The 22,365-nt window shown below is 47.8% G+C and overlaps 1 protein-coding gene across 6 annotated transcripts in view; it reads left to right on the top strand.

The window, feature by feature from the left end:
- Positions 1 to 20,274, top strand: part of SGSM2 (small G protein signaling modulator 2) — a 42,912-nt gene extending 22,638 nt beyond the window's left edge. Inside the window, exons 9-24 of one of the 6 annotated variants that reach the window (XM_051635622.1) lie at positions 602 to 669; positions 1,350 to 1,510; positions 2,031 to 2,160; positions 3,454 to 3,588; positions 6,845 to 6,995; positions 7,547 to 7,611; positions 8,003 to 8,148; positions 8,587 to 8,715; positions 10,521 to 10,703; positions 11,559 to 11,918; positions 12,574 to 12,698; positions 13,417 to 13,499; positions 13,911 to 14,020; positions 15,113 to 15,209; positions 16,145 to 16,312; positions 17,706 to 20,274. In XM_051635622.1, the coding sequence (XP_051491582.1) occupies positions 602 to 669; positions 1,350 to 1,510; positions 2,031 to 2,160; positions 3,454 to 3,588; positions 6,845 to 6,995; positions 7,547 to 7,611; positions 8,003 to 8,148; positions 8,587 to 8,715; positions 10,521 to 10,703; positions 11,559 to 11,918; positions 12,574 to 12,698; positions 13,417 to 13,499; positions 13,911 to 14,020; positions 15,113 to 15,209; positions 16,145 to 16,312; positions 17,706 to 17,794 (2,200 nt within the window). In that variant the 3' untranslated portion in view covers positions 17,795 to 20,274. Of the gene's footprint in view, positions 1 to 601; positions 670 to 1,346; positions 1,511 to 2,030; positions 2,161 to 3,453; positions 3,589 to 6,844; positions 6,996 to 7,546; positions 7,612 to 8,002; positions 8,149 to 8,586; positions 8,716 to 10,520; positions 10,704 to 11,558; positions 11,919 to 12,573; positions 12,699 to 13,416; positions 13,500 to 13,910; positions 14,021 to 15,112; positions 15,210 to 16,144; positions 16,313 to 17,705 lie in introns of all 6 variants that reach the window. The other 5 variants (XM_051635623.1, XM_051635624.1, XM_051635621.1 and 2 more) reach the window with 5 other exon arrangements.
- Positions 20,275 to 22,365: the final 2,091 nt, after the last annotated feature.

The following is a 22,365-nucleotide window of genomic DNA, read 5'->3' as shown; positions in this document are numbered from 1 at the left end:
AGAGGTAAAGTCTTGAACCAGGCAGGTGTGTGTCCTCAGGGAGTCCTTCCTTCAGCCCCAAAACAGTGCTCTTGAATGCTTAATCCACTCCATTCTTTTCTAAAACTTGATGTGTATTTTTAATAGAGCATTAATGAAGCCCTCTGCCCTTGCTTTTATTGCTAAATGCTGTCAGGGTTGTTCTTAGAAGGGTTCAGAGCTGTTCCCAGTGTTAAATCTGTAAGCGTGAGCCCCAGTGGATTTATGTGCTGCTGCCCAGGACTTGTGTGCAAGGCAGAACTGAGCTACCTTGAGCCCCAGCCCTGGGGCTCCCTGAGCCCCCCGTCTCAAGTGTTTCCATCTGAGCTGCAGCTTCTTTGTGACCTGGGGGGTGGAAAAGGGGACGTGAAGAGGGAGATGATGAAAGGGCTGGTCCCAGATGTACTCACTGTGGAGAACTAGTTCCTCGGCCTTTTACTTGGCTATTAATTTACCTTAATTGACCAAATTTAATAAGCAGTTATTAACTTAGCAGAGTCCTTTTATTGGGTGTGTGGAACTTCAAGCATTCCTGAATATGAAAAAAAACCAACGTTCCCTTTGCTTTTTTCTTCCCTGTTAGTGTTTACTGGGACTATGCCCTGATAGTGCCTCTCAGCCAGATCGTCTGCATTCACTGCCATCAGCAACGTAAGCATCAACCTTCCTCTCTGCCCGGGGCCTTGGCTGTCCTGCCACAGCACCCCCAGGCTGCAGCCTGCACAGCCCTGCTGGGGGACACATCCTGCCCTCAGGGACCTGGGGGGGGGTCCAGGTTCCTCCTTTGCTCAGTTTTGGAAAAGAAAATGAAGAACCTAATTCACTTACATTCTTTTGAAAATTGTACAAGATGCAGATCATTATGCTTAAAAGAGTGTCCAGGGCCCAGGGTGGTTTTCCTTATTTGTGCTGAATTTCTAGTGGCAGTAAAGACATGAGAAAAATTTATGACAGGGAATATGACTTGCTAATTCTCACAAGAATAAAGCTGACAGCCTCTGGTTATATCCATCTGGTTGGTTTTTATTCTAGATTGTATGAACTTTGTCAAGTTACGTCATACACCAGAGACTTAATTTACTTTATTATTTATTATATTAGTGTTCAGAATCACTTTATATGTTCCTGCATGAGGCCTGTCACAATTTGCTTGTATCTTGAGCTCCTTTAGGGCTAAAGGACTGAGATAATCCCTAGGGGTTGCACTGTGACTTAGAGGTTTATTTGTCTACCTAGAGATGATCATAAATGAAACTGACCTAGAAGGTAAGAGCAACAAGCAGAGGCTTCAGTGTAACAGTGTGGACTTCCCTTGTCCTCCTTTGCAGCAGAAGGCAGATGGACGTTGGTCTTGGTGAGTCAGGATGGAACTCAGAGACCTCCTCTGCACTTCCCCCAAGGAGGTCACCTCCTCGCGTTCCTTTCCTGTCTGGAAAATGGTCTTCTGCCTCGTGGTCAGCTGGAACCACCACTCTGGTCCCAACAGGGCAAGGTACAGCTTTTTCTGATGAGCTGTTTGTGGTGGGGTTTATCTTTGTTCAACCAGCATCCTGTGCATTATTGTAAAGCAGCTGGAGATCAAAGGGGGAGCCAAGAAGCTCCAGAGTCCAACTGGATGCTTGTGCAGATAGTCTGTGAGAGCTGTTGGTACCTTCACTGCCACATGGAGCAATGAACTGGAAACTGCTGTTGTATCAAAATATGAACCCAAATGATAGGGACTGACCCAGATGGGCTGGGACACACTTGCTGTCAGAGGCTTGGGTTATGGAAGAAGCTGGTGCTCAAGTCCCATGGATTACAGGAAAATGCTGTGGTTTCAGTACACAGAAAAGTTGTGTTCAGGGCCCCTAAACCACCTGCTTTCTGATTCTGCTGCTGCTTTCTCCCTTCTCTCCTGCCAACATCAGAAGTTTAATTTTAAGATTTAAGATGCCAAAGCTAAAGTGCTTAGTTTGCTGTGCTCTGCTAATCATTCCCAGCTGAACGTATGGAATCCATGTTTCCTCTAGGGGAAGGTATTCCCAAAGCTCCGAAAACGGAACAGCAACAGGTCGGTGGACCTGGAGGAGATGCCAGCTGAAGACACTTCTACAGACTATGTGTTCAGAATTATCTATCCAGGACACAAGCATGATAACAGTAAGTGACTTTGTTCTGTTTTGTTAAAAAAACCCCAAACAACAAACCAAAACAACAAAACAAAAAACCCCACAACAAACACACACAAAAAACCCCTAAGGAATCCTTGAGATAATATCCTGGGAAAGAATCGAAGGTAACAAACAAGCCAGGTTTTTTTGGGGGTAGAGGGGAATCTATCACAAAATTCCATTGTGTGATAGTTGTGATTAAGAGATACAGTTAGTGTAGAGTGTCTTCATGTAGTGAAACTCATTATCTTGGTGGAAGTGGAGTTTAGGTGGGGAATCTTTACTCTGTGTTTTCCGGAGGAAGTTTCCAAAATGCTCCCCTGGGCTTGTGTCCAGTGCAAACTGAGAGTCAAAGCAAAAAGATTGCTTGACTATCCAAGAGCAATTTTGCTCCCAAAGCAAAGATATTGTTATTGGCCACACTTCTTGCTCATAATGTTGTTATTAGGAAAAAAACAAACTCAACTCATAAAGTACCCCAAGAACTCCCTGGGCTAAGTTTTCCTGGCTTGGAAGCAAGAACTTAACAATGGATAAATAAATGCCCTTCCAAGGAAACGAAAAGAATTCCCAAGCACCAAACCACCTCATGTCATCAGTAAATATAAATCCCTTACATGCAATAAGGCATTTGAGCTTGTTCTCAAAGAGCATCGTTCAGTTTTATTCCCCTTGGCAAAGAAGCAAGAACTTCCCAGGAAGATCAGACCCTAAAATTTATGGGGGATTTGGATTTACTGCTCATATTGGGACTTAGTGCAGCTGAAAAAGCAGAAATCTCGACCCTCCTTACCCCCAGGGACTGTCCCACAGCTGTGGCCAAGCTCTGACAGGGGGTTGGCACAGGTAAGTTCACACACACCCCAGCAGCAGCATCTTCTGCCTCTGCCTGAGGGCAAGGGCTGCAGGTGGTGTGGGCACACAGACCTGCCTGCTGTCCAGGCACCTGGCACAGAGCTCAGAGTGGAGAAGGGGCCACAGCATTGACAGGGGCATGGAGGAGGAGAGAAGCTAGGTGGAGCCTGGCATTCCCATGGAGCTCTGCTGAAAAAACACCCACCTGCTGCAGGCTGTGCTGTGGGAACTGGCCGTGCCCAGAGCTGCCCTTGGTGGAGCTTTTCCTGTACGAAACTGGATTTCACACCCACTTGCTGGAGCTTGTGCCCTCAAGGAGCGGGCAGGCTTCAGGTCCCTTGTCGTTGCTGAACGTGTCCTTTTGAGCTTTCCCAAAGAACTGAGTTCTCTCTTCTTATGCTCCTCTTTCACTATTTTCTTTGAGCAGTAACTATTAACTACCACCACTTAGCTGCCAGCCGCTCTGCCTCTGTTGACGATGACGAGGAGGAGGAAGATAAGCTGCACGCAATGCTATCAATGATCTGCTCTCGGAACCTCACAGCTCCTAATAGGATGAAAGGTTTTTATCCTCCTCCCCCTGTGTCCCAGAGCTCTGTTGCAGCTCGTTCCACTGCTGCATACAACAGTGTTGGCATTATTGCAGGGAGGAGCATTTCACTTGCTCCATGAGGCCTGGAGATGGACTGTGCAGAGGCTGGGAATGTGCTCACAGCCTGTGGGAAGTGGGAACAACAGCATCTTCCCTCTCCTTTGAGCATGTGTGCTGCTGGAGAGACACACCTGGAGGCTTCTGCCCCACCTTCATAAAAGCTGGATACTAGACCATGTTCTCACAGGAGAAGGAGGGAGTTAAACAGGTCTTTGTGTTCTCCCTCATGAGTTAGTTGTGTCAGCCCAACAGACCAGAGGGCAGCCCTGGTGGGAAGAATCCAGGTGACCCACTGCAGCAACAGTAGCCTTGTGCTGGGCAAGGGCAAGGATGGAGCGTGTGTGGGCAGAACAGGACAGAAGTGCAGGGAGGTGCAGTTTGAGGCCGGGGATGGTGCAGGTAGGCATGATCCCACCCTCTGGATACCTCCACAAGGTAGCAGAGGAGATTGTATGGAAATGCAACATAGTTCCATGGTCAGGTGCCTTCATTCCACTCCTCATGTTCATAGGCTGGGTGGGTTTCTGATCATCAGCTGCAAGACTCTCCACCTTCCAAACATTTGTCAGCTAATTATTTTCCTAAAGCAATTAATAACAAATTTGACATTCTCCAGAGTGTGTATTACAAGCATTCAGGATCTACTAGCTTAGTCTGAAGACTGAGAGGGAACTGAAAGGTGTACAAAATAATCCATTCCCCAGGGCAAACCACTCCTGCACATCTTTATTCTGAGGCTTGCAGCTGTTCACAAGACAGGCAGTTGTTGAGGCTTTTCCACTACTTCATGTAAAATTTCTTTCCCCTCCAGGCTGAATGCTTCCTGCACAGCTTCAGTCCCGCCAGTCCTGTCTGGAGTGCCTGGGCCAAACCTTGTGTGCTCCTCTTGTAATCAAAACATCAGCCTCTTCCTAATAACTGGAGAACATCAGCAGGGGCAGAATCTTCTCTGTGACCAGGCTGTAAAGTAGCTGTTGAAAATCTGATGTCTGCAGAGGAAGCAGGAAGGGGAGCAGCCACTTGCAAGTTTGGCCCTTGGCTGTATTTTTCATCTGTTGTGTTAGTATGAAAGTGCTGCTCCTGGTATTTCTATTTCCTAAGAAAAATACAGGGTATCTTGGATAAGACACTTGTGCCTTTAAATAGTGGAGTCAATAGTTTGGTTCCAAATGGATGTTAGCCCTGGTCTGGTGGAGACCATCATTGCCCTGTGTCTCTGCATAGTGCTCAGTTCAGCCCAGGCAGGACATAAACATGTCCTCAGGGGGATCCTCCTCACTGCTTGTGGATTGCCCACACACTGTCCCAAGGTAGGATCCCCTGGAAACTGATAAATCCCAGCCCAAGTTAATAGAGAGTTCTTGGAAGGTATGGATGGAAAGAAACCCGAAAATACAGTGTTACCCTTGATAGAAGATGCTATTTCAGGAGGTTTCATTGGGTGTGAACTGACCATATCTGGATGTGGGTGAGAAGGGGAAGGAAGGTCAGACACTGCCACGTGTTGAGGGGCCAGCGCTGAGATCTGGACCATAAGAAACACAGTTCAGTCTAGTCAGGTGATGGGAGTTTCTAGTCACCCCACTCAACCAGCTGTCAGATCCCTGCTTCTGGTGATTGAATCCTGAAGGTAGCAGCACAGTTAGGAACAGGTTCTGCTGAGCTAGGCCAGGGTGGCTGTTGTCTCTCCAGCAGCATCCCTGTCAATGATGACAGCACTGCTGCAGCAGGTGTGCCAGCCATTTGCTTTTACATTTTGCAACATGCTCCACTTTTGCATGTAGCTGAAGTTACAGATAACACCACTACAATTCAGTAAAAGATGCTGTTCACTCTAATTCTTCACTAATTCAGGTACCTTTCATCTGAAATCTTTAGGGTCTGTGGGGTTCTTTCCTTGTTTCTCTAAAAAAGAAAATGAAAAATTAAAACTAAAAAACCCACTTTTCTTGTCTGTAGAGGGGAGGCAAAAAATAATGATCTAAAAATGTTTGTCCAGTGTTTTTTTTACTTGAACCCAATATGAAGCTGCAATAAATACTGGGTCATTCAGCTCCTTCCTGAAGAATTAAGGTGAAGAGCATTTTTGCATCACACTTTGTTTTGTGAAATGAGATACACGTGACTGCTTCCGCATGAGCCTGTGCTTTTCCTGTTACCAAATGTTTTTACCCCACTCCTTCCTCACCTCTGCCCACTTTCCAACAGGCACGACTAAAATGCTTTATGCTGCCTTGATTTAAAATGCATGAGATGGTTTGGAGTTGCCCCTACCACCACCCAACAAATGTATGTTTTAAAAGCACGGCCCAGGGGACTGGATTTTGCTTTACAAATGTGAATTGGTGACGTACAGTATTACGGCGTTTGCCTTAATTTTAATCATGGGTGAGCTGAAAGGCCAGTTATTTATTATAAAATGAAAACCCACAAGCTCAAATGCCAGCTGGGAAGGTTGAAGAGCAGAACCAAGCTTCCTGAAGGCAACTGATGATTTTTTGGGGTTGCCTCTCAGAAGCTGGTTAAAAAAGCAAATAGATTTGTGGAGCAGGGATAGCTCAAGAAGCTGCACTGTGCTGTGGGATCACATTTCCTGCAGAAATCCTACTTTTATAAACCTAGTCTTGACATTAGTAGGACTTGAACTATCCCTCTGTGCTCAGTATTTTAGGCTCTGGTTCTCGGGGGGAAAGAACCATCTTTTGAAAATTACTCAGTCAGTTTGTCTTAATTTCTTTTATGCTCAAACTTTCCCTCCAGCTGGACTAGCAGTTAAATGGCTGATTCCAGGAACTGCCAGATGAAATTCTAAGACCTGGATTAAATAAGTGGTCAGGTTAGATGATTTCTGGCCCTACATACCATCCCTGTAGCAGCAGACGAGCCAGTGTCAGTCGTTACCACCGCTCCCTCTTCTCTTGAAACACAACCTGGGATGGTGGGAAAGGGGAAATGGTGAAGGGCTCTGACTTCATAGGCAGAGGCCCTGCACAGCATGCAGCTGGGCTGGCTGTGTCTGAGGACACCAGGATGGTGCTTTCCCCTCTCTGGAATCAAGGTTCAGAGCCTGCTGAGAAGTCAAGCAGGAAGCCACCAGGATGCTGGAAGGCAGAGGGGGACGGGGCAGGAGGCTGATGGCTGCTCTTCTCTTTGGGTATCTTCCTAGACACCAGCGACATGATGGAGATGCAAAGCTTTGGGTCAAACCTGCTCTCCTGGCAGCTGGAGCACTGCAGCCAAGGCTCCTCCTGCCTCTCCTGCTCCACGGGCAGCTCTCCCTATGACATCCCCAGCTGCTGCAGCTGCATCCACGACAGGTGAGCAAGCTGCATGGCTCACCTGGAATGTCATGCATGTCATGGGTAGAAGCAGGGAGGTGCTATGGGTTGTGGTACCAGAGACAGTAACAATTTCCAAGTAGTTCCTAGCAGAAGAGATGGAGTTATGCAGCAAGAAATGTAGTTTATTAAAAATAACCTATTAAACTACTCGCAGCTCACATCTTGATATAAAAATTGCATCTAGTTCTTTTGTCTAGATGAATATAACTCAGCTCTGGAAGCATTTTCTTTAACAAGTCATGAACAATTACAATGAACTGCAGCAATTAACCTAATTGGACAAGGCTCTTTATGGTGCATCTGCAGCAGTTGTAGCTGAAATGTGCCAGGTTGGATTTGCTTTGGGGCAAAATGCTGGGGGGAGGAATGCTCTCAAAAGGGTAGTTTCTCATTATTGTTGTCCTTAAGCTAAATAAATCTTGGTACAGAGAAAGAATTGCTGTGTGTAGGCTACAGGGATCAGCATAACCTTGATGATGATCTCTGTCCCCATGACCCATCGTGCTCCTGTGCATGTGTCTCCACAGAACTTCCTTGAAGATGCTGTGTGAAAGCATGAAGAGACAAATAGTTTCCAGAGCCTTTTATGGATGTAAGTGAAACTTCTTCTGTCCAGCCCCTGCGGTATCCGCATGCTTATCTAAAACACATGATGTTTGTTTTAGAAGGCAGTTCAACCCCAAATCTCTTGTTGCAGGCAAAATCACTTCAGGACAGCAGGGTGGACGTGACTCCAGTATCATAGCTTCACAATTCCCATTATTTGTGGGTTTTGCAATGGGAGAACTGATGCTTAGTGGAGACAGAATGTAGTTTGCAGTGTAATGGAATCCCCTGCTTAGATTTTACTAGTCTGTCAGATTTACTGTATCTTTGGCTCTGTTGGAGTTCTTCATTACAATGCCAGCTTAGTTCATCTGGGAGTGTTAGTGGCAGGTTTACAATGTCACAGCCTCCCTGATGCACATTTGCCCCCTGCCCAGGGCTTGCCTACTGCCGCCACTTGTCCACCGTGCGGACCCACCTCTCAGCCCTGGTCAATCACACCATCATCCCCCCTGACAGGCCCAGCAGCACCTCGGGGGGGCTGACCAAAGAGGTCTGGAGCAAGTATCAGAAGGACAAGAAGGTAAGTAACAGAAGACCTTGATGATCCTTAGTTGAAGTAGCTCCCACTCGCTGCTATGCTGAGCTTGGTGTCCTTCAGAACCACCCCAGGGAGCATCCAAGGGGCTTTCCAGTCTCCCCAGGATCACTGCTCTTTCTAGAGACAGCGAGTCTCTTTTATCCTTTGCATCTCTGATGATGGCAAAGACATCAATTAACATCAAGGCAACTCACCTCCTTACTCCTCTAGGCACTTCAAAGATTATTTCCATGGGAGGCACAACAACTTCTATGAGACTGGATCTGAGCTGGGGCCCCAGAGGCGTCCCGAGCTGCAGCATTTATCTCGTGCCCTGCATGCACTTAACTGGCTCTGCACTTGATGTGAAGTTCATATGTGCTTCCCTGGGGAAAATGAAGATGTTTTACCTTCAATACCTTTTTCTCCTGACTGCTGTAGAATTACAAGGAACTGGAATTACTGAGGAGAGTTTATTACGGTGGGGTGCAGCACGAGATCCGGAAGGAAGTGTGGCCATTCCTGTTGGGTCACTACAAATTCGGGATGGCCAAGAAGGAAATGGAGCAGGTGAGCACAGCCCAATAGGAATAGGTTTGGATTGCTGGAAGCAAGTGTTACTTTTTATTGTTGTTTAATATTCCTGAGGAAAAAATGCTGCTGAAAACATGAGTGACACACGTTAGCAGAGAGCTTATAATACCATGTTATCATGCCTGAAAATTCACCAAAAGGGAGTTTTATGTTGAAGTCAGGAAAGCTGCATTCAGCCTCTGCCTGTGACATGCACTTGCCCTGACCAAATCCTGCTCTCACAGATTTGTCACTTGCCATGTGGGAAGACTGATCCTGGTGCTACTGCAGCACTTCCAGATGCCCTGTGAATTTATTACACTTGGTGCTCCATTCAATTTTTAAATTTATTTTTTTTTTAAACTCAAGATTTTCAGGAAACACAGGATTTGGGAGGTTTCTTGCATGGACTGCGTTTTACTGTCTCTGTTCTGCACAGGTATATGAACCATCACATTTATGACCCATGTGTAGAAATAGGTATGTCTGGAACTGGAAAAAGGACTCAGATACTTAGCTTTTAGAGTGGGAGATCTGGCATCACAGCTCATGGATTCTAGCCCCAGCTTCTAAGGGCACACATTTATACAGCTAGAACCTAAAAGACATTTGATCATAAAATATCTGATCTACACAATGCAGGCTCCTACAGGAAGCTTTCTTGTCCTGAGTTTGTACCATGCTAACATAGGGGTGCTGGAAACACTGCCTGGAATTCTAATGAGCTTCCCAGCACCAGTCATAAATAACTGTAATAACCAACTCCTCAAAGAGATGTGCTGCTGGAGTCTGAACCCAACCGTGGAGTGTAAGGGCCTGTTAAATGAATGCCATGAAAACACCCATAACATTTGCACATGTAGGAAACTCATCGTGTCCTTAACGGAATCGTTGCGGGTGATTGATCATCTCTGCCTTTGGATGACATCTTTGCAGTCATCCATCAGTATCTAGGGCACCCCCAAACATGACTGTCCTCCAGCCTTCCACTGACTGTTGTGTTTTATGATTTATGACTCGACAGCTACCTCAAGTGGCAAACGTCCTGCAGCTCCTAGCATGAATGCTCTCGTAGCAACTCCAGCCAGTGGAGCCCAGAGCCTGGATCCAGCTCACAACTGCGGTTTCTCTTCAGCTCTTGCCAAGTGACAGGGCAGTAAAATTACTACATGTCCCTTAATAGCTCAAGGGGGGGTTCTGTGTCTGTCTTTCAACAGTGGAAGGCAGCAGTGGCAAAATTCTTTTATTCCCAGGGGAAGCAGAGTGGCTGGATCTGGCCACGTGCAGTGCAGCCACAGGGCTGGGCTGTGTGAGCTGGATTCCTGCTCTTCAGGAGACTGCCCAGGCTGAGATGTCTAAACCTGGAATTCATTGCTATCTTAGAGCTGGAAAAAAGGAGGAGTAGGGAAGGAGGTGTAATGAAATTAGGAACAATCCAGTCAGAGGCAGCAATTGCTCCATCAGATTGCATCTGACTTCTGTGCTGAGGTTTCAGAGGAAAGCCAGGGGCATCTTTTGCTCTTCCCTGAACAATGTTAAGCGCTGTGGACAGTGACCACGTGTGCTCGTGGGAATCTTTTCTGGTGTTCCAGTGATAGTTTATTCCCTGCGGTAAACAGGCAACATCTGCTCCAGCCATTGAGCTTCCACTCACAGTGATGTGCACTCCAGCAAGAGGGCTCCAGGACCCTTCAGCTTTGGGTTTGACACACACCACTTCAGACCTGCCCCTCCTGGCTTCCGCTCCTTTTTAGTGCTGCCTTTCAGGGAGAACCACCACTGCAGGGTCTGTCTGTTTGCAGGTGGATGAAGACATCGCCCTCCGGTACCAGAAGGTCATGGCTGAGTGGAAAGCCTGTGAGGTCATCGTGAAGCAGAGGGAGAAGGAGTCCCATCCCATCACACTGGCCAAGTTCTCCTCGGGCAGCAGCATCGACAGCCACGTCCAGCGGCTGATCCACAGGGACTCCACCATCAGCAATGATGTAGGTGCTCCCTTCCCCCTCCAGCAGGGCCCACGGGGGCACGGCCAGGGAGGCAGGGCCAGGTCACTGTGGCTCTATCGGCCTGAGCTGCCTGAGTCTTCTCTAGAATTTGGAGCTGCAGTGGCTCCCTGAGGGAGCCAAGAGCAGGTCTGGGCAGTCTGTAGCTGTTCTTCAGCAGGACTGGCCTGAGGGGCTTGAACATTCACCTACTTCAAAAGTTCCTTCTCACAGTGGAGGAATAATGTGTAGGCCCTTTATTGGAATCCAGCACAGAGCAAGTTTGCTCCTATTAAAGTGTATTTTTGATTCTGTCAGCTTGGGTGTGATGTTATCTTGGGAGAGGGGCTCTTTGGTGCAGCCTTCAGTTAGCTCACTGATCTCAGTAAGGCAAGAGAGAACTTGGAATAGTTCAACAATGAGTTTTTTTGCAAGAGAAGAGGTAAAGTGGTTGCATGGTGAGAAGAACTTGAGGGCCAGTGTTGAGTTCAGGCAGCTGCATCTGAACTGGACTGAGGTGGGTTGGTTTTCTTCCAAGATCACTGCAGTGTTGGGTGCTTCTAGTGGTGCTGCAAGGTAGGGAAGCTTCACTGCTTTCCAGGGTGTTTCTGATTGAAGATTATGGAAGGAGGAGACACTATCATAGGAGATGGGTATGAGGCCATAAGTTGGTATTATTTCTAGACTTCCCATGTCAGTAGAAAGATTGAGGAGCTCTCAACTACGTGCATGTAGGAAAGCTCGACCATCGTGTTCCCTCGAGCAGTCACGTCTCTCAGGTGGTTGGAGTTTTGCTGTATGATTGTTTCTTGCTTCTGTGCTCTCCTGCTTCATCCAGAGCTCCTCCCCCTGCCCCAGGTCTTTCTCTCCGTCGATGAGCCGGACTCGGAGCAGGATTCCCGAGGTCAGGAGGACCCCGCGGTGACCCTGGTGCCCCCCGCCCCGCCGGAGCAGCCGCCCCTGGAGTTCGACTCCCCCGACTCGGGGCTGCCCTCCTCCCGGAACTACTCGGTGGCCTCGGGCATCCTGTCCAGCATCGAGGACGGGCCCAGCGGCTCCTTCGAAGACGGGGCTGAAGACCCCGAGGTGGGCAGGGCCGACCCCGACACGCCCCGGGGGCAGCCCCGGGCAGCGCCGGGCGCGGTGTTGGAAGAGCAGCCACGTTCCCGGGGGGATCATCCCACGGACGCTGCCTCGGTCTGCGCTGCCTCCTACACGGTGGGTCACACACCCCCTCTCTGCACAGGAAGCACAGACTTGTGCTTTTTCAGACAGGATTTAAGGAGAGACAATCCCAGCCTGGCACTGCAGGTGATGGGATGATCCCTGAGGATTTTTTATTTCAAATATTTGGATTTTTAGCTGGGTTGGAAATAATAGAACAAGAAAAATTTGGGTCATTTTTTGAGTGGGAGCACAAGGAAAATAACATGGTACAGTTCTAGTAGCTAAAAATTCCTAGGGGCTGGGGAAGAAGGTGTGGGGGTGTGGACGACACACCACTTACAAAATTTCAGTATCATATAATTCAAGCTAAAACTCACATTCAATCAAATTGAACCACAACTTAAATCTGGATTCAAGGCTCTACCATCTCTGTTCGTGTTGCTGTCAACAGATTAGTAGTTGAGTGTTTGCCTCTCTCTGCTGAACAGAAATAACCCTTTGGAAACAAGACAGGCTTGGAACATTTACCAGTGACAGTCTGTGCATTTTACCTGGGATTAGGGGCCTTATTTAAGTATTTCAGTGCTCTTACCTGCCCAGAGTATAATTGTACTAGTTCTGGTTTGTTGATTCTCAGAGCAAATCTGCACCACATCCTGGGAATGCTCTAAACTCAGCAGATCTAACTAAAACTTTTGTCTTCTAGATAGAATTACTGGACACTGTGGCCTTAAATTTGCACAGAATTGATAAAGATGTCCAGAGATGTGACCGGAATTACTGGTATTTTACTGCTGATAACCTGGAGAAGCTCCGAAACGTCATGTGCAGGTGACACAGCTCCTCAGCTGAACTGCTTTTCACAGTCCTGTCATAATTCATTACCTGTCATATAGTAATAATATGAAAATAACAGTCTGTAAAAATATTCTTATGCTTTTGTTAGCTGTTTTTGCACAAACTGCTGGTGTGCAAGCCATGTGTGTAAGGTTTGGTCTTCTCCATCCAAGCAGAAGAAGAATACAGGGCTGTGAATACTCTGGAATGTGAAGTGTTAAAAGGTCTGAGACACACACATTCAACAGCTGCTTAAGGCTTGATCCTGCATAATCAAATTAGACCTTCAATACAGCATTTAGCTTTTGAGGGCTGGGAAGAGAATAATTCAGTATTAATTCACCCTGTAAGTAGACAAGCACTTCCTTTTACCCTTTCACAACACTTAAGAGCCTACAGCAAATTCTCATTACAAGAGAGATTCCTGCCTCATATGCTGCTCTGTCCTCATCATGGGTTGTTCATGAAGCTGTTAGGAATTTTCCTGAAAAAAAAACAAATAGCAAAAGTCCTTATAATTTTACACCACACTGCTGGAAGACTTGAATTGTTGTTCTCTGGACTTCTAGCTTTACCTTTTACAGCACTCTGGAACAAGAAACTTAAAAGCTTCCAAAAGGAGTTGTATATCAGGAGTAGAGCAAATCTGAGGCCATGATGAAGGAAGAGGATTTTTAATCCCATTATCTCTTGTGCTTTCTTCTTTCTGCAGTTATGTTTGGGAGCACCTAGAAGATGGTTATGTTCAAGGCATGTGTGACCTCCTGGCTCCTCTGATGGTTATACTGGACAATGGTAGGAAGGGTTTTCTTCTGGAATGTGTTGATATTTCTGGGAAGTCTGTCTTTAGAAAAGCAGTTTCAGAAGGAGGTTCTAGGTGTTAACTACAGCTCACTCACCAGGGCAATCAAACTGCAGCTCTTAATTCGTATTTTCTCTAAATTAAATTCTACTAAATTATCAAAGCAACTGTGTTCTGGCAGTTGCTGAAGCTGAAAACTTAACTACAAGCTGGGTTCTTCTGAAACATAACTAGTGAAAATGGTCCAGCATCAGGTACAGTCTTTTTTCATCCAAATGCTGGTGATGGGATTAGGAAGCAGCAAATGGGAAAACCCTATTTTTTCCCTTGCCCTTCAGTTTGTTATTTTGGTTCAAGGAAGTCACACGATTAGCAACACTGAGTGTTCTGTCTTGTATCTGCAGACCAGCTGGCTTACAGCTGCTTCAGCCACCTGATGAAGAGGATGAGCCAGAACTTCCCCAGTGGAGGTGCTATGGACACACACTTCGCCAACATGAGGTCCCTGATCCAGGTGAGTAATTTTGAATCTTACTTGGAAGAAGATGATGTTGTGGCAGAGGCTCAGAACTAGCCTGATGCCTCGGTGAGCACTGGCTGGTTGGCTGCACCCAGGGAGTTGTGGTCAATGGCTCAATGTCCAAACGGAGGCAGGTGACGAGTGGTGTCCCTCATGGGTCAGTATTGGGACCAGTGCTGTTTAACATCTTTGTTGGAGATATGGACAGTGAGTGTATCCTCAGCAAATCTGCTGATGACACCAAGCCGTGTGGTGTGGTTGACACCCGAGAGGGAAGGGACACCATCCAGAGGGACCCTGACAGGCTGGAGAGGTGGGCTAGTGGCAACCTCATGAAGTTCAACAGGGCCAAGTGCAGGGTCCTGCACCTGGGTCAGCACAACCCCAGGCACAAATACAGGCTGGGGGAAGAATGGCTGGAGAGCAGCCCTGAGGAGAAGGGCTTGGGGGTGGTAGTTGATGAGAAGCTCGACATGAGCCACCAGTGTGTGCTGGAGCCCAGAGAGCAACTGCATCCTGGGCTGCATCAAAAGAAGTGTGAGCAGCAGGGCCAGGGAGGGGATCCTGCCCCTCTGCTCTGGTGAGACCCCACCTGGAATACTGTGCACAGTTCAGGGGCCCTCAGCACAGGAGACATGGAGAGGGGCCAGAGATGATCCTTAAGGTCCCTTCCAACCTCAACTGTTCTATGAAGGGCCAGGACTCCACTGACTGGGGTTCCTACTCATCTGGTCCTTCAGAGCTGGGGAGGATAAGAATGGTTTTATACCACTTCCTGAAATCTTGTGTATCAAGAGGTCAGTTCACCTAGACCTGGCAAACAAAACAACCTCCCAGAGCTCTGCCTCCAGGGCACCAGCGACACTGTGCAGTGACTCCCACCTGTGGCTCAGTCCAGCTCCAGCTGAAGTCTGTGAGCAACAGCAGCAAGATCCAGTCTACACTGGTTTTTGGAAGAAAAGAATGTGATGAACTTAGCACAGGGCTGGGTGATTCAGAGCAGCTCAGGGGGCTGAACCAGCCTCCAGCACCTTTGATCTTGGCCGATTTCAGACCAGGTATGAACACTGATGTTACTCGTTTCAGATTCTAGACTCAGAGCTTTTTGAATTGATGCACCAGAATGGAGATTACACTCACTTTTACTTCTGCTATCGCTGGTTCCTGCTCGACTTTAAAAGAGGTAATAATGTTCTGTGCCTGTAGTTTAGAGTTGAGCAGAACTGAACAGCTCTGTGTTTCGCTCTCAGTGTGTGGATGGCAGCTGGGCCCACCAGAGGGCTTGTAGCCAGGAAAGCCAGTGCATCTCTCAGAGATGAACTAGCACTGGAATGATGTCAGAGCTTAGAAAGGTATGTTGTAAATTCCTGATAAAGTGGTTGAACCAAGTTTCTGCTCAGTGCAGATGCCTTTTTGCTCATAAAAGTGATCCCAAGTTGATCATACTCCTTTGTAAACTTTGATGCCTCCTTTCTAATCCATTTGGTAACAAGGAGCAGCTCAGCAGTAGCTCAGGAGCTGTTGTACTTTGTTGAGTGAGGTACTTTAGATACTTTGGGAGCACCCCAGGATCTCAGGATCCCTGCACAAGCCCACCCACCCCCACACCCACTCCAATAGCAACAGTTGCTTATAATTGAGAGACCCATCTTGCTGTCAGGCAAATCAGTAGCTCCTTGGAGTTACAGATAGATCTGTGGGAATCAGATTATATTCCTCTCCAACACCCTGAAGCACAAAGGTGGCTGAGGTGGATGATACACACCCCTCAGCTATTTATTATGCGCAACTGCCTGAGAGTGAGGAGGGAGGAACTGGGATGTCTAAATTAACAGCTGTGTAGCCCTGCCTGGAGCAAATGGGCCTCCTGTGCTGCTCTCACAGGGTTGCTGCAGGGCTGAGCCTGCACCACCACACTGACCTGCTGCCTGAGTCTTCCCTTAACCCCAGTGGTGTTGCCATCCTTGCACAAGTGACAAGAGCTGGATGGAGGAGAGGGGGAAGGAAAAGGAGTCATCAAGCACTATTCATGTCTGCATAAGGCCTGTAAGGTGTTAGAGAGGGGGAAATGGTCCAGTTGAATAATCAGATGCTCTTGTAATGTTTATTCCCATTCAGAATTGTTGTACGAGGATGTGTTTACAGTGTGGGAAGTTATTTGGGCAGCAAAGCACATCTCTTCAGAACATTTTGTCCTTTTCATTGCCTTAGCACTTGTGGAAGTTTATCGAGAGATTATCCGTGATAACAACATGGACTTCACTGATATCATCAAGTTTTTTAATGGTAAGAGACTTTAAGAGAACCTTTTTGATAAAAAGCAAGTAATGAGAGTTTGTTCCTTCCCCCTCACCCAGACACTGTGGGCAGCTGGGCAGTGTCCTTGCTGTCACCTGAAGCTCTGCATCTCTGAACCCTCTTTGTAAACAAACAGCCCAGATTTTCACAAGCCTCCTGGAGCTCTGACTGTGCACACACCACCAGCAGTGCTCTAAGAGCCACCTGGACCAGAGAAGATGGCAGATTTTTTGTGTCAGTGGTAATTCTGACCACAAAGCAAGCTTCCAAATTTCTGATAAAAAGATTTGCTACAGTGACTCTTTGCCCTTGGTGTAATGGAAGGTGCTAAAACATGGCTTAATTTTTTGCAAAAGTCTCTCATAGGTTTTATGATTGCCAGAGTTGCTTCTGTTTCCAGGGCTTGACGCTGCTGAGAATGAAAAATTAGCAACTGTTCATTAAACCATCCCACTTCACTTCCATGCTGGTTGCTCCTGTCGCATCCAGAGATGCCAGCCAAGGGGCAGGGCCAGAGCAGCAGGTTCTGCCAAAGCTGGGCCTTGTTCTGGCTGCAGAGCACAAGTTATTCCCCAACAAGTGCTCCCTGTTAGGATACGTTAAGAGGTTTGGAAACAATTTTGTGTAATCACAGTAATTTACTAAACTATCAGTGCTGTGGCTTTCAGCCATCTGTTGCAGAAGCCCCAAATTTGGTTTTGTTTCTGCCTCAGCCACTCTTACTCCAAAGCTGTACATTAAAGCTTCCCTCAAAAAACCCCACCAAAACAAAGAAAAAAATACGCCAGGAAAAAAACACACAAAGACCTCCAGCACTTGCCTGGTCTGAACTAAACATTTGTTGTGGAACTGAGGATTTGGGTCTGCCCAGAGCTACTTTCTGATCTTCCTTCAAGCTGCAGAGTCTGGATGTCTGGATGTGGAACTACATGGGCATGTCACTGTGTCCTTAATTGTGTTCAGCACTTGCATCCCAGACCCCCCAGCAACAGCCCCTGCCTGCAGAGGTATCTCTTGATACCTTTGAGTTCAGCTTCACATTTTTGATGCCCCAGGAAGGCTGGACACCCACATGTGTGGGTACAAGCCTCCCATTCTGGTCTGGGGCCTCAGGGCACTGGGAGCTCTACAACCAGAGACCTGACACCAGAAGGATTAGATCTCAGTGCCAGAACCTAAAGCACTAAGGGATTCATCCCTTATTCCATCTTTAATTCTACAAACCTGACCCCCTGCAATGCTTTCTGGATTGCTGCTAATGTTATACTAATTGATGTTAATGTTATGCTAAGTAGTTATTGCTGGTGCTGCATTAATATTAATCATAGGGCAGAAAAGTTCCTGCCACTGATAGTTAAGAACGTTTGTCTGTGTCTTTTAGAAATGGCAGAGCATCATAATGCTGAGGAAATTCTGAGGATAGCAAGAGACCTTGTCTACAAAGTGCAGACATTGATTGAAAACAAATGATAATGAGCAGATTGTCGTGGCCTTGTCCTGAGCTATGGGATGGAGCATCTCTTGCACTGTAACTTCAGAATGGTGTTTTACTTGCATCTTCCATGTAATGTAAAAAATATCAAAGAGATTTGTAACAGACTTTTAAAAAAACAGAACTTTTCCTTCACCAGATAAAGTTTGTGTTTGATAGTCCTTGTTACACTCACTTTGTATTTCTAGACAAAATTTTTTTGCATTCTCTTATTTCCCTCTCTAGAAGACTATCTACATATTTGAGATATTAAAAAGGGGGGATTTGACATACTAGAACATTTATATTTTGACTTACTGCACCTCTGAAGCCTGGATGGACGTTGTCTGCTTTGCCAGAACCTTCCATGGAGGCAGGGCTGGATCCAACACTCAGGTGTTGCAGGCACTGAACTGGGTCCTTGGAGGAGCTCGTTCTTGGACTCTGTGTCTGTGCCTAGAATGGAAGAGAATGTGTGTGAGCTTCTGTTGCTAAAGCATTTGGGTTTGTATTTAGCAGCAATGGAGATAAATAAGGTTACCAGCTGGGAGCATGGCCTTAAACTGAACAGTGTGGCCAAGAGGAGCAGTAAGAGCTGGAAACACCCGTTAGCCTTTGTTGCCCAGCTTGGGCTGCTGAGCCCTTGTGCCCTGCACGTGCCAGACAAGCTTTCCTTTTACTTTGCAAACTGTTCCCAGGTGACAAGACCTGCCTGATGCAGTTCAGGTTAACACCAGTTTAGCACACAGAAGCAGGTCCCCTGCCCAGGGTAGCAGCTCCCCCTCTGCACCTGTGCACAGTGCCAGATGCACAGCAGAGCCTCCCCTGCACCCCACTCTGCAGAGCCCTCAGGGAGCTTTCCTTGGGATGCTGGGCACACCAGCCCAGCACTGCTCTGCCCAGATGAAGCAGCTGTACCTGTGGGTGGGGCTCTGCTCTGCTCCCCTGAGCTGCCTGGCAGAGCCATCCATGAGCCCCCAAGTTCTGTGCCACTTCTGTCCTGCTCCTGCATGTGCAGCATTCCCCATCCTGCAGAGGTGAGGGATGCTGAGCTGCAGCCAGGTCTGCTGCTGTCCCTGCACTTCATCCCCTGTACAGAATCACCTCGTGTCTCTACTTGCTTTCCCAAGGCGCACACATTTTCTAACTCAATGTGTGGCTCTGGGAGGGAGGCAAGAGGGAGCAGGTTTTTGCTAATGGGGTTAGCTGCAGATTTCATGGATCCTCGTGACCTGTGCTCCTAGAAAACCAAGGGACTTAGTTTAAGCACTTCAAGCATTCCAAAGTATCCCACCCTTTGCCATTAGAACCTCTGTCATTAAAAAAAAAAGAGGACTTTGAATCTTTTTTTTGATTGTTCTATCCCTCAGAGCAGGCAGGGTTACACAGCTGCCTCCCCACTGACCCTTGTAGAGACATCTGTGTGCTTTCCAGCGTCACAGAAGGGTTGGGTTGCAAGAGTCCTGTGAAGGTCAGGTTGCTCAGCGAAGTTTACATGACAGATCAGCTCACATGAGCTTTTAAAATCAGATTTTTTGCAAAAAAGGGTGTAGGGAATAAAATGATTCTGTTTGAAGAGTTAAATGCTGATAGGAAGTACTTGCATTAGGAACTCTGCTCTTGTTCCCACCCCAGCAGTGGGGAATCCTGCTCTTTGCAGGGGTGCTGTCTGGGCTCCTCAGGAGCTGGAGCATTGCTTGTACAAAAAAAAAAATAAATGGCAGCTTTGGCTCTAGAAATATCATCTGTGCTTACATCTCTCTTTATGACTGCAGTAAGCTAAACATGGTAAATAATAGCCTGGAGAGGGAAAAAATGGACAGAAAGGTGTTAGCTCAATAGCCCTCCCTTAAATCAGCTGCTAAAAATTGGAGGGGAAGAGTAAAAAGAAACCAACAAACCTCAAGTCCCCCATGGCTGGTGTTGCCAGAAGCCCTCAGGGATGAGCCTGGTGTCCTCTGGGCTCATGAGCATCATGGTCACCAACAGCAGTGGGAACAGCCAAGCCCACCCAGTGCTGGGAAGGGGGGATGGACACCTCCTTCCAGAGCAGAATGGAGCAAAGTGTCCGTGGTGGGAGCGAGGGAGGGAAGGGGCTCCACGGGGCTCTCCCACAGCTGGGCCTGCTCCCCATCCAGGGCTCCAGGGAGGGCTTTGGTGTGTCTGGTCACTTGAAAAAGAGAAATAGTATTTTTAAAAAAAAATAGACAAGAGCAAGAAAACCCTCCCACTCACAGAGCCTGAGGAAGTGATGTAAAAAATAAACCCACTATTTTTCTTTGGCATGTTGGGAATATACTATGAAACTATAAAACAACAAACCTCTGCAAACTTTGTTGTATTTGTTATATCATTCTGGCTAACTGTATTTTATTAATATTGTGTATTATTTATTTTTGTTGGGAGCAGACTATTCTCTTTATTGCGCAACTATTTATGTTTAAATGTAACATATGAATAAATACTTATCGTCAAGGCATTCTGTGGAGCTCTTTGGAAGCCGTTTCTCTCTCCCCCAAGGTAACGTCAGAGATGGAACAGGGAGTCCTCAGGGCTGTCTGGGAAGAAAGTGCAATAGGTAATTAACGTTCCTCTGCCAAGCAGACACGGGCTGTTGTACTAAGGGGTGTTTTTAAAGTAAGTAAGTAGGTCAGCACCAAATGGGCTGCTAATGTCCCTGAGGGCACTTAGAGGGTAGGTTTGAGTTACAGACAGTGTGCCCGGGGGCACTCACAGCCACACATGCAGCCTGTTGCCAGCCCAGCCTGGGCAAGGGGTGGGGGGCACAAGAAGGGTTAAAAAAAAAAATTACAAAGTTCATCCTGCAATTTTAGGCCTGATCTAGTGCAGCAAGGATGAAACCAGCTGAGCTGTTGGGCTTCCGGGAGAGATCCTCCTCCACTGCTCCCAGCCCCACCTTCAGAACTCTAAAAAAATCCTCTGTCTGCCTCTGGTCCACAGAAGGGATGCTCCTTCTTTCAGAACCTGCTGCCCAGCCTGCTGGCTGTTTTGCTGCTGGTGGTTGGAGCAATTTTCCATTGTTTTGTTTTTTTTTTTAGTTTGGGAAGCTCTGCCCAGAGGTGGGTTCTGGGGGGATAAAGGAGCATTCCTCCATTCTACTATAAACCCACCCAACAACTGCCTCTCTGTACCAGGGTAGGGGCAGCAATTCCTCAGCCACTGCTCGTGACTCTTACAGCTGCTAATCGTGTATTTATCCTTATAAAAGAGGATAAGCCCTTTATGAAGTGTATCCAATGCCATGTTGTCTTAAATAATCTTCCAGTGCTACAGTGTCCTCTGCCTTCATCTTGTCCTGTGGGACTCAGGGTGGGCAGGGGGAGGTGAGTCCCACAGCTGGGGTTACATGGTGGCTCTTTCCTACAGGACCTTCTTTCTTACTACACCACTCCCCCAGCAGTCTCTTTGCAAAGTCTCAGAAACTTTTAAAACTGGTGATAAAATAGTTTAAAAGTGTGGCAGTGGTGCTGCAGAATGAGGCCTCAGCACTAACCTGGACACAGGCTGAGGGAGAACAGCCCCCAGATCCCTTTGTGGGTGCAGCTGAGGTGGCTCTGAAGCCCCCCGAGCCCTCCTTAAGCCCCCTTGACCTGCCCCCGAGACCCCCTGACCCCGCCATCCCCATCTGTCCCCTACAGGTGACAAAGCTGAGGGCTCTGCAGCCACCCTGTCCCCCTGGAGGCCCAGCAGGACCCCTGCCATGCTCAGGACCCTGCGGCCACCAAAGCTGCCGTGCAGGCCTGACTCACCCAAGCTCCAGCTTGCCAGGCTCCTCATCCACGGACCAGCAGCACGGACACCGGGAAGCCCAAGGCTGCAGCTTCAGTGCCTGTAGGAGAGAGCACGGAAAGCTGGTCAGGTGGAGGTTTAGCCAGGCTGTGCCTCTCATTCCTTACGGCACCAGCGTGGGCCCGACACACTCCCCTCCCCAAGCACACCGGCCGCGGAGGAAGGGTCCCCCGGGCACCCCCACACGGGTCAGGCTGCCCAAGGTGGCAGGAGGGTCCCAGGCGGGAGGGTCCCAGGTGGGAGGGTCCCAGGTGGGAGGGTCCCAGGCGGGAGGGTCCCAGCCCACCTCCCGCCGTCCTGCGGGAGCCTCACCTGAGGGCCAAGGTCATCAACGCCAGCGGCGGAGCCTCTGGGCCCTGCAGCACCCTGAGTGGAGAGAGGGCTGGTTACAGGCACCATTTTCCAAGGTTTCATAACATCTGGAGGCTGGAAAGAGTTTTTGCTTCTTCCCCAGGGTGGCATTGCCTGATCCGGACACAGGAGAAGCTCCAGGCTTGGTCTGGCCGAGGGCCAAACCAGCTGAGCAGTAACACACACCTGGAGGGGCAGCTGTGGCTACGGGCAGGGAGAAACATGGTTCTGGTAATTGGAAAATTACAAATAAAGTTAAATACCTGCATGCAAAGCACAAGGAGGAAAATGCAGAATCCTGATTGAGATTTCAGTGCATGTTTATTTCAATTTTATATTTATTTCAGGCAAGTGCTTATTACATGGATATTTTCAAGTTGGATACCTAATTTCTGGAGCATGAGGAGCC

Source organism: Apus apus, chromosome 18 (assembly GCF_020740795.1).
Source record: "Apus apus isolate bApuApu2 chromosome 18, bApuApu2.pri.cur, whole genome shotgun sequence".
In the NCBI taxonomy this organism is placed as follows: Eukaryota; Metazoa; Chordata; class Aves; order Apodiformes; family Apodidae; genus Apus; species Apus apus.
This window is presented reverse-complemented; position numbering and strand designations above follow the sequence as displayed.